The 12,069-nt window shown below is 39.0% G+C and overlaps 1 protein-coding gene across 1 annotated transcript in view; it reads left to right on the top strand.

The window, feature by feature from the left end:
- Positions 1–12,069, top strand: part of LOC118321642 (homer protein homolog 3-like) — a gene marked incomplete in the record, with an annotated part of 37,641 nt that overhangs the window by 20,998 nt on the left and 4,574 nt on the right. Inside the window, 3 exon segments of the mRNA XM_035653060.1 lie at positions 3,891–3,899; positions 6,725–6,861; positions 10,080–10,236. Of these exon segments, the coding sequence (XP_035508953.1) occupies positions 3,891–3,899; positions 6,725–6,861; positions 10,080–10,236 (303 nt within the window).

Here is a 12,069-nt window from a genome sequence, read left to right as displayed (position 1 = left end):
CGGTGCAAGTTGTTTTGAGTTTTTCTGTTGTAAAGTGTGCTCATATGTGCTTATGCCTCCCCCCCCCCTTTTAGCAATTTCGTTGTACTTGTGACAATGACAAATAAAGATGATTCTGATTCAGATCATCATTTTAAACGTGAAAAAAGTCTAATAGACTTTTTGTCCTGACATGGCCTTTTAAAAAGGATCGACAACATGTTGTAGCAACTGAACCTGTGACCTCGAAGGGACTCGATGGTCTCTGTAACCCCCAGACCATATACAGAGACACAGCAGTGCAGTAATATCCTGACGAACTCTGTGCCTTTTGTTTCTATTTTAAACATATACAGAATCACGAGGGATTAGATGGATCCCCATCTGGCTGCTCCATTATTCTCCCATTGGTTAACTCCATTAAAAGATTTCATGCATGACAAATGGAGATGGGAAGCAGAAAGAGGCGCCGGCGCTGAAGGTGTTTGGAGGGGTAGTAATGGCCGGCACTGAAAGAAAGAGGAATGAGGGATCAGGAGAATGGAGAGGAAGGAGAAGAGATGGGAGGGAGGGATGGAGGGGAGCTGAATCATCTATAATTGAAGGGAATCTGGCTGCTGCTGAAAGGACAATGGGCAGCTTTTATCCTGCCAGTGTTGGTGATTTCTTGGTGGATGTGATAACTCTGAGGTTCAGCTGCAGAAGTTAAAGTTTGCCTGAAGTGGAAATTTTTTGTCCTTCACCTTTTTTTTCACAAGTAGATTTACAGGACACAGAGTGATATTTTCTGGGGCATCTCGTCTGACATTTACAGAATCAGTTAGTGCATACTCTGTTTGGTGGCTGTGACTGAATTGTACAAACATGAAGGTAACAAGGTCGCATGCTGACTTTTGGGAAGCTTCAAAGCTGAGCTGCCAGTCTTCTTTATTAGATTGTTCTGCCACGTATTAGCAATAAGAATGTATTTGGTTGTTGTAGTGACATGGATTCTAAACAAACTGAAGTGTGTCTGTGTGTTTCTGTGTATGCATTGTGCAGAAATCCTAACAAAGAGCCACTCAGCAGGTCTGGGAGTCTGCAGAGTCACGCTGCCAACTGCGACCTCAGCTCAGAGACACTCAGATAAGAGCTGATGGTTGTCTTGTCTATTTATTTTGTGTGGCAGAGAAAAAAAAACTCCTGGATGCGACAAAACAGAGCATCAATACAAAGAAGGTCAACAGCACAAGAAGTCCAGTGCACAAATTAAACAATATTTCATCGAACTAGCTGACATTTAACAGTAGAGTAAATATTGTTTTCATTGAGGCCAGGGAAGTTTTCTGGAAAAGAGAACACTGCTTTCTTCTAAAAACTGTACAAAATGGATTTAGAAGCAAATGCTCCTGTTTTGCACATGTGTTGCATGTTGATATAGCAAATCTTGCCAGTTGTACACGTGTAAAATGAATTTCTTGCCCCTTCATGCCTCTGCTTTGGCAGGCAAAGTTTCAGGAGTTTCTGCAGAATATGCAGTACACAAACACACTGCTGTGTAATGACTGAATGCATTTGTCAACCATGGTGAGGACATTAAGTATAAAACAGCTGAATTCATGCCCTCAGTGTGTCAGTTTGAAGTGCAGTCAAACATCGCACATAAAGGTCAGAGGTCAGGGTCTGTGACAGATCAGCAAGCAGAGGTGTTACATGCTGTTACCATGGCTACCAGACACCTCTTTGCTTGTTGGGTAGAGCTTAGAAAACAGAACACAAAAAACCTGTCCCCCTCCAAACACACACGCACACACACAGACACATGGTCATGCATACACACATACTAAATTGATTAGAAACACAGAAACATCACCCGGATAGAGCTGCAAGGTCAGACGCAGGCGAGCAGCCTAAACTGATTTCTTGATAAGACAGCAGTCATTGATTTTGTGTCGGGCTGTAAACACAGAGGTGTTGTGGAGGTGTTGTTGTGGTTATTATCACATCTTCTGACTCACCGCTGCACACTGTAAAACACCATACTGCTGACTGTCTGAACCTGTGTAATACCAAAATAATACCCAATCAAAGCTGTTATGGATTGTGAGGATGTGAGGTTATTGTGTAAATGAACCACAGCCAAGTATTAATGGCGGCCTTAGTGCGGCTATAATGCCAGTAAAGAGCTCCATTAAGGCTGTTTATATACCAAAATGTGTGGACTCTTTAAAGCTTTCCACAAACACCAGGTCATATTGTGAATGAGAACCAAATCAATAAAGATCACAGATTGAAGTATTAAGTATACAAAATACATTTGACTGATGGCCAGTCAAAAAGTAAAGACGTAGTAGAAGAGGAAGATAATGTTGTAATAATACTGCAGGCAAACATAGAGCACACACAGCCAAATATGCAAACTCTACATTATGATGAACTGATAACCCCACATTTATTTCGTTTAAACAACACTGCAGGGAAGTGGTTTTATTTTCCTCTTCACTCAGTGTAGGTATTGCATCACATTCAGCTGGTCAGTAACGGCCCTGGTCACTAACCATCTACAGTATTTAGCAGAGCTGTATTTATGCAGCCTCAGGCTTTATACAGATTCTGCCTCTGTGTGGATGGCAGGAGGGGATCTGCATGCGCGCAGTAAAGCTTCAGCTTTCAGGCTTATTTGCAGAGCTCAGAGATAAGATGGAGGAGGAGATGATGAAGTTCAATGAGATAAAAATAAAGAGTGATAAACAGAGCAACGCATACAGCATTGTAGAACTCACAAGTGCAAGGACATTAAAATTTTTTATTTAATAAAATATTTTTATAGAATAAATTATTTTGTAAATGCTTCATTTAAAGGTTTTTCGAATTGACGTTGGATGCAAATGGCATTTCTGAAATATTAAAATTAATACGAATTAGGGTCCCAAATACTTTATAACGCATAGTTTCCCCCCTTTTATTTGTTCTATCACAAAATCTTTGATTCTTTCACTAGAAAATGTCACAAGTTGTTTTCTTAAATACCTTGTGTTGGTGGATATTCAATGAGTAAAAAATTACAGTTAGTAGTGTGAAATAGTAGACGTGGTGGTTGTGAAGAGGTACTTGAGCTCATCTTACAGGGCTGTTGGTTTAGAACCACTGAGCTACATAGTAAAGGTAAATAAATGCCAAAAAGGGTATAAAAGAAACATCATCTGAACAGCAGTGTACACGCAGCAGGGTGTAGAAGCGGTTTCCCTCCTCTGACAGGTAACAGCTGTCATTTGTTTGCGTCTGCTGATTGGAGCTTTTTCCCCTCTGCGACCTCCTCCCATACATGGTATCTATGCAGAAGAAGAAATGCCAGTCATCAATATTTTAATGCACAGACTTGGCATTAAACCCAGCTAAAAAAGTGTGTGTTTTTGGGGTGTGTGTGTGTGTGTGTGTGTGTGTGTTTGTGTGTTGTTTAGTTGGGAGGACAGGTGCTTCAAGGGAAACCTAACTGATGCATTGACGCATGAATAAATAAAGCAGGTTTGTGGTCTCAATGAAACACAGGGTGTAGAAACAGTAGCTTTAAAAAGCTAAAGGAGCCAATGGACTGACGTGCAGATAAATAAGTAAACAGTGTAGATGTACTTAAGACGAATAGTGGTGCGGAGACGTCATGATGAAAGCGCTCAGGAAAGCTCTTTAATATTTAAAGTATCTGGGATTCCATCGATTACAAAGCAGATCTCTTCTCAGGACCCTGAAAAGTTGAAAACGGTAAATGGTAAAGCTTTCATGAACTGCTCACTGGGTGGATCACCGTTTAGTTAAAATAATAGTGCTTAACATATTTGTTTTAATTATCTTGTAACTATTTTTTTCATTCCTCCCCATCTCACCCCTTCCTTCTTCCTTTCCCTCATGCATCATGGAACATTTTCATCTCTTAGCTCTCCCAGGTGCGTGAAAACACACACTCCACCCCACAATCAAAAGAAGCAATACAAAGACAACCATCTTCTTTTGTCCAAGGGACTGCTGTGTTCACAGTCATGTATCTTAGTGTTGCATGGACTATCACACTCAATAATTCATCTGGAGTCTGATCAAAGTTGACTTCAGAGCAAATTTATCTTCAGAACACAGCTGGATTTTGCTACAAAAGAGTAAAAGCTTTGTTAACGACAGCAACAACAAGACCAAATGTAGTCTGTACAGAATATGGCAACATGCAGGTAAATTCATTGGCTGATTTCTGTTTTACTTCATCAGAATCCAGACTACACACTGATATCATGAAATTTCCCCTGAGAACAGATAATACACAGATATGTCCTTTTTTTTAAAGTGAAAAATCCTTGCAGGTCCTTTTGAACTCTGGCTAATTGTTTGTAGGCTTGTGCTCTTGTGTCCCGGCCTTGTTTCCACTCGGCCTGTTAGCGAACAACATACGGAAAAACTGCTGTAAATTTGCAATCCCATTTATGACTTAAACATGATCCAGAGTATGAATTATGCAGGGATCCGCGCAGCCGATCCGTTGGCTTTGGGGCCGGACTGGAGTTGTCTTAGCTTTGATTTCTCTTGCTCTCGGGTTCCTTCTCCTGGACACGATGCTCATCCACATGAGTCGGCTGCGTGTTTTATTTCGATATTCATCCCTAAGGATAGACCGAGAGCTGCTGAGCTATAGATAATAAAACATGTTCCTCAGGGGAATACAGTCAGGCTTGCTCAAATTAATAATACAAGCTTTTTCTACAGTAAGTGCAGGGTTGTAATGCTTCAGTGAGGCACTTGGTTGTTGACAAGTTCAGGTTTAGGTTTCCACACAAAAAGAAAAGGCAGAAGGCAATGGGTGGTACAGGAATGTGCCCAAGCACAATTCATCTGCACGCTTTTAGCCCACAGCCTCAAACTGAGGAAAATGGTTCACAAAACTGTGTAACAGGAAGCTTGAACCCATTTCTGGGCAGCAGGGAAGGAAAATATCAAAGCAGATTGGTTAGACTTGACTGTGCCAGGCTGGAGTCAAGCCATCTGCATGCTGTAATGTCATATTCAAAGTCTCCTTTTGACGTAAGAGGAAGATAAATGGATCTTCTTGCTCTGTGTCACCATTCAGTTTATTTAACCTTTCTTTTATAATGAGCTAGGAAAGCAGAGGCAGAAATGTCTGACTTTTATGTTGCAGATATAGTAGTTTACTTAAGCAAAACGTATGAATAAGTATGAAGGCTCAACCTACAAATGTTAACAAATAACTTAGTGTTCAAATGTAATAATCAGGCTGCAAACAAGGAAGGAAGTTAAACCTTGTTGATTTTATGGCTTCAGATTCATTTAGTGTTTTAACTAAAGGTCACTCAAACGTTTAGATTTTCTTTCTTAATGTTACTGTGAGACATCAACTGTCTTATCTGTCACCATAATCTCTTCTCTAAAACACTGGTTTCTAGCTTAAAGATCTTCAAACTGTATGAGCAAGTACTGAAAAACATAAACGCTTGGATCTATCAAAGCAAAAAGAGATTAACCTGAATGTCTCTGTAAATTATTGTACTATTGGTGTGTTATTATGTGCATTAACAAGTTAGTTTTAAGAAGAAAAACTAAAGCTCCTTTAAAACTACAGTATCTGAGTGCTTGAATTAACGTCATGGTAGCAAATTACAAACTTCAACTTGACAAAAAGTCGAAATGGCATGAATAAAAATTAGACTTAATCTTGTAAATTTTAAATGAAATGAAAAAATCTTTAAATAATAAATCTGTTACAATACAGCTACAAGGAACGACAGGATGAACCTCAACTTGTAAGACGGCATCAAAAAGAAGTCCTTGAAGTGCTCAGTTAAAAATGGAAATTTGAATCTCCCATGAACAAACTTAAGCTGCTGAGGAAGGTCATGTGATTTGAATGAATGCTCCAGAACAGCTACTCAACCTTTTACATAAGATGTAGATGTAGTTCTAGATTATTGTTATTTTTACATGATTATCTTCCATTAAAATGACAATCACATGACTAAACTGTAATTCTGCTACCTAGTGAGCCCATTGCCAGATGTGCAGTATATTCAATGTGTCAGCAGGAAACCAGCATGTGCACATTTTTTTACACAAACACCAGATGAACGGAGAACCGTACTTCAGTCTCTTCCTGCTGCATCAGAGTCCAATCAGATCTTTGTATGAAGAGAAGGCAGCCGGGCTCCACACATGGCTGCTCACGCTGCAAGGAGCTGATTTACAAGAGCCCAGATGGGACATATCAAGCACTGACAGGTTGAGCTCGGTCCTGTCCTGCTGCTGTGTCTTGCCCGTTTTGTTCTGATGACAGGTCTGGATGTAGAGAACGTAATGGGCCTGTCACCAGCTCAAACCTGAACCTCTGAGCCTTAAGTCTAAATAATGAGAATCTACACAATCAATATTTATATGGTTGAGTTGGCATATTAAATGTCGTTTAAAACATCCACTCAAGACAAAATGCGCTAGTTGTTCCCTGTTAAGACGTCTTGTCCTCTATCAGAGGACTCTTGTCTCCTAATAGGAAAACTGCAGTGTAGTTGATGATTTACATTGTAATACCAAGAAGCATCTGTTGTTTAACACACAAAAGGTGTATCTAACCTTTTCGTTCTCATTGGTTTTCTTGAGGCAGGGTAAACACTGGTACAGAATTAAACTAATAACATTTTAGCATAGCTGCTACTGATTTCATTCCAATTAGCTGCAGTTAATTTCCTTTAAGTATGTTTATTTATATGTTTTGATCCAGGACTTGTCAGAGGAGCGCCATTCTCCACCGCTGCTCACAGTCAACGGGCCGGCCGAGGAAAAGCTGTTTCGCAGCAAGAGTGCCGAAGTGGAGCTCACGGTAGAGAAGGAGAGGGTCAAAAAGATGTTGTCTGAAGGGTAAATGTTTTTTTTTTTTTACTTCAGCAGGAAGTTTAAACCTCATGTGTCACCATGATAAAACATTAAGTTTTACATTTCAATGTGGTTTTAGTTTGAGTTTGTTAGTCTTGTAGTTTAAGATATTTTATTAACCTGATTAACATTTGCATTACTAACCAATAAGCTACAATGATCAGAACATGTCTCTGAAAGACATTGTTAACAGCACTTTAAGAGACTTTTTATTTTAGTCCTAGTACATTCCAGTCCATTCCAATATAATGTATGTAATGTACTTATAGTTTTGTTCAACTTCCTTTCCTCCTCAAAAGGAGCACACACATAACATTATTTAGTGTGCTTTCTGAGGCCATCTGTACATCTGAATATAATTATACATAACATGTTCCAGGATTACTGTTTTTACACCTCACCACTGTTTTGTATCATGTTCTTCTTTTGGCTTAATGTGAAATTTGCTTTTAATGAACAGGGTGGTAGAAAACACATTTTATTCTGTACTATACAGCTCTATGCTATTATTAATATGTCATTAGTACATTTATTAGACAGCATACTTAACTAACATTTTATTTAGGCTATTTATTTGATAACATGGGACAGAGAGACAGCGACAAGAGAAACAGACAGAGAGCAGCGTCTCAGAGCTTCTGATGTTTTAAAGAATATTTGGCTTGCATACAGTATAAGAATAAATACAACAGTCTGTAGCGATAATACACAAAACACAGAGATATAAAATACACATAAAATCAAACAACAGAGAGAGCAGCAGATGTGTGCGTGCGTGTGTTTGTGTGTGTAGGAGTACTGGAATGGAAATTCTATCCTTTAGGATTACAACCTTTTGTAGTAAACTTTCTAAAGCTGCAGTTTGGCTACAAGAGCAGATGTAAATGCCCAGAGCACTTTGTAGAGCTCTGTAAAGTGAATTAAACTCAAATCGCTAAATGCCTGTCCTCTGTTAGAGTAGGAGAGGATTACAAGCCATTAGACTCAAAAGCATTTAAAAAGTGAATCACAATTCTCTACTTTCTATTTGAACAATAACATGTTAATCTTCATCATGATGCACAATTGTTTCCTTCAAGTGAGTGCAGTAGATCATGAGAAAACAGCAAAAATGTTTAAAAAATGTCCATTCCAGATATTGTTAATTGTAAATATATGAATGCCAAATAAAGAAATGGGAGAAAAAAGCAGGATGCAGACCATAAACAGATCACATTTCCTCCATCTCATGGCCCAACTTTTCACAAATAAAATCACTGAAGGCTGCTCACAGGTTTTTGAGATATCCTTCTGACAAACAAAACTGAAGACATGAACTCCTTGGCACAGGGAACAGGTTTTATGTGACAGTATGTGGATTTATTCTACAAACAATGCATACTGTTATCCATCCAGAGAATCAGCCAAACTGGTACACACACTTCAACTGAGGGGTTTTTCTGAAATGAGAGCTACTATTCGACCACCAAAGAACCAAAAGCAGACAATAAAAAATATTTTGTAAACTGGAAAAATTTGTGTCTCAGTAAGGTCAGCAGAGAGGAGTATCTCCTCAGACTCTGGAGATTTAATTATGGCTCCTACATGGTTACATGGCTGTTTTTCACACAGAATAACAACACTTACAAGACTGGGATCCTTGAGACTACATCTTATCAAATATGGCCTGATGTGTATCAATTTGGGGGACCTTTACCGCAAGAAGGTTGAGAACCACTGCTATTGAATACTGCTCTATCTGCGAAATAAGTAATAATGTCTTATGTGTAGAATCCAGAGTCCTGAAGCACTGCATATTTTCCGTGTTTGGGTGCAACCAGAATGGATTTGGACAAGCTAAATTGACTTAAGTACGGCAAAAAGCAGGTGGGACAGAGAATGTAAGGTAAGCAGCATACAATGTGGGAGCTGGATCAGGTAAATATTTGGCTTTTAGCTTTACTCATACTGGGGACTATAAGTCAGGAAATACAAATTGTTTCTTTAACAGCAGTGATGCCCCTCAGAGAAAACAACTCACCCATGTAAAATTGTGTTCCATTCTCCTCTGTTTTGTGAAAAAGAATAAAAGCTTGCTTTCAGCCCTGAAGAAATGTAACAGCATTGATGAACAAGAAAAGCAGCAGTGAGTCAGTCTAAAAGCATTTAGCACAAAGAAAAAGTACAGACTGAATGGGAACCACACTATAGGTGGACACCCTGTGGTTCTGCAGTGGTGTGTGTGTGTGTGTGTGTGTGTGTTTGAATTTAGCGGCTCATAATTATTGCCATTATGGTGTCCATTATTGATCATTCAACCTTCCATCTAAGACCAAGAAGCGAAAAAACACTCAGGATAATAGGTTGTAAAGCACCCAAGTCTGACGATTTTATTTTATGATTGTTATAAGCCTACGCAGGCTTTTTTATCCTGTTGCTATGGTGAGTAGTTTTATGGTTGCCAAGCTGTTAGTTTGGTCGTCATGGCAAAGACTCTGTTTCCTTAACTCCATCTTCTCATGTGAAGACTCTGTAGTTTATTAAATATCCCCACTGAATCCTGACCTTTACCAGCACACAGGAACAGATCTGTCCTTCCCATATCCCCCCTGTGTTGGATTATTTATTCCACAGTATCGTATGGTCTCTGTAATTCTCCATTGTTAAAGGTGCATACTGTCCTGATGCAGGTTATAAGCCTAATTGTTTTCAAAAATATGATCAAAAACACCTCTAAAAAGACAAAAGAGAGATAGAATATTTAAATGACAAAGGAAAAAAGTAATAAAGTCACATTTAGTTCTGTTTGAGAATCTGAAAACAACCATGGGCTTATGGCTCCTTAAAATCAAATTAATGTCCCTCAAAATTTCTCCAAACAGCTGGTGCAGCATAATATAAAAGTTGCACTTCATTACCTCATTATCTTCTGCATTTTCCTCACCAGCAATGCGTCTTTCTGACAGTAACAGTGGACCAGCATTAGGTCTTAAGAAGCTGCACTAATCAGTAATAATTATCAACTCACTCTGCAGTTCCTCTTAGCTCTACACCGTGTTTTAGGACCTTTCAGCTCATTGTTTTGGTTCACTCTTACTGCTCTCTCATCAGTGTCGTTTTCGGCCACAGCAGGCTGTAAAAAAAAAAACCTCAGATAAACCAACTGTGCTCTACCTGCTCAGCACCAAATTAAACCAAATTGTCTTTTTGTGACTTCTCCTCAGGTCCATGTGTGAGATAAACCTGGAGGCTGAGCTCTTTACCCTGCAGGACAGTAACGCCAAGCTGGTGGAAGCACTGCAGGAAGCCAACAGCAGCGTGGAGCAGTGGAAGAAACAGCTTGCTGAATACCAGGAAGAGACAGATCGCCTCAGAGACCAGGTGATGTACAGAAGGTGGACGAATGGACACCTCATAATACAATATCCCTGAAGCTGATAAAAATGTAGTTGTATGGTTTGGTTAAGGCTGGTTAAAGACTGTTGAGGTGTTGATGATAGTTTGAAGTCTTATTAAACAAAACATTCTACTTTTGACTCTTCTTGTGCTGTTTAGTGGAGTTTATTCTGGCCTTAACTCATCATTTGAGAGTTGAGTTCATGTCACAATACGCCATATAAACAATAATGCACAAACTTTCCCATTGTTGTATTTTGGGCCACTTCAAAGTGTTATATCCAACCTATATCTATATTTAGTTTAATTTGTTAAACTTGTTTTAGGTTAGAGAGAGTAGCATGAATCATCACTGTTGCTATGGTTACCTGCAGTTTAAAGGTATAAGGTTAGTGCGAGGTTTCCATCATTTTGTAAATGTAAGTGTGTAATTTGTTGTACAGTTTGTAAAGCCTTCTAAGAAAAACTGTGATTTACTATATAAAATGTAAAATTGACTTGACTGGAGCACCAATTTTAGAACAATAGTTAAACTATTGACTGGAGCTGTTCTTTTCAGATGTCTTGATACAGTTTAAAAAAAAACACCTGCGAATTAATATTTTCTGATTCCTTGGTGTATATTGGTGTAGGAGGAGGTCACTACTTTAGTTTCTAAAGCTTCATATGGTAATTTAAAGAAAAACAAAATCAAAAAATACCCTAGAGCCTGGGTCTTCAACAGAGGGCCCCGCAACACCTAGACGGTCTTGAGAATTAAACATTTAGTCAATTTAATTGAAATATGTCTGAAAATACACATTCACATGAATCCAACATCTGATTAGATACATCGGCCTATTTGTAAAAACATGAAGATATTATACATATTATTTTAGGTCCAGTATTGTAATATGTAACAGTTTTACTGTCGGCTACAGGGTCCTTGGCCTGCAAAACGGCCCTGCTACAGTATCTCATATACACCAACACCTGAGATTAGTAAATTAAACTTAAAGCTGACAACTTGCACGGGACAGGAAGGCCCACCTCAGTTAAACTGAATAGACTTACTGTTTTATTCCATTGAGCTGAGTTGAGTGTTTTTATGAGTGCTGCATTATGTGATGCTCTGCTCCCTGTCAGTCACTTCACACCCAAAGGAGGAAATTTGTCCTCCATCAAATCTCTCCAAAACAAGTCACTAACCATAAACGATTTTCTCACATTTTCGTCTTTTATTAAAGTCATCTGCATCAGCTGCGCGGTAGTTCTTTTCAGCGTGGTTTGGATATTGTAAACATAAATAAAATGTATGTAATATTTAAAGAGAGAAATATTTACATTTTCCATTACTGAGTGAATTATAAACTAGATGTGCTGTAGGGTTAGGGTTAGGTGTTTTTCTTTTTCTATGAAACACTTTTCTGTGTGACCTCTAGGGTAGCAACTGGATACTATGCAGATTTTCTTCTATTCATACATCTATAACTATAACACTGAAATCCCCACACAGGCTTGGTTTCCTCCAAACTGCAGATGCATTTTTCATCCAGCCCCCCGTCCTTGGGATATTTCTGTTGACAGGCTCCCGTGATAATCACAGGGCCAGAACGCAGACATTTCATCTTTAATTTAGAGAGAGAAAATTATGCCCTTGGTCAAGCTTAACAAGGCTTCTTCAATGCGACAGAATTAAGTGCTGCCGCAACCAGCCTGCATTGGAGCTATCCCCACCAGTGACAGAAGACTGGCCCTTTATTTTTAGCCCACGTTGTTTCATCTATCTCTACAAGTCCAGGTGAAGGTTGCCCCCCCCCTCAAACACACGCACACACA

Source organism: Morone saxatilis, unplaced genomic scaffold (assembly GCF_004916995.1).
Source record: "Morone saxatilis isolate NCDOM2014 unplaced genomic scaffold, NCSU_SB_2.0 Contig12, whole genome shotgun sequence".
Lineage (NCBI taxonomy): Eukaryota > Metazoa > Chordata > Actinopteri > Moronidae > Morone > Morone saxatilis.
The sequence above is the reverse complement of the archived record's forward strand: the minus strand, read 5'-3'. Positions and strand labels throughout refer to the sequence as shown.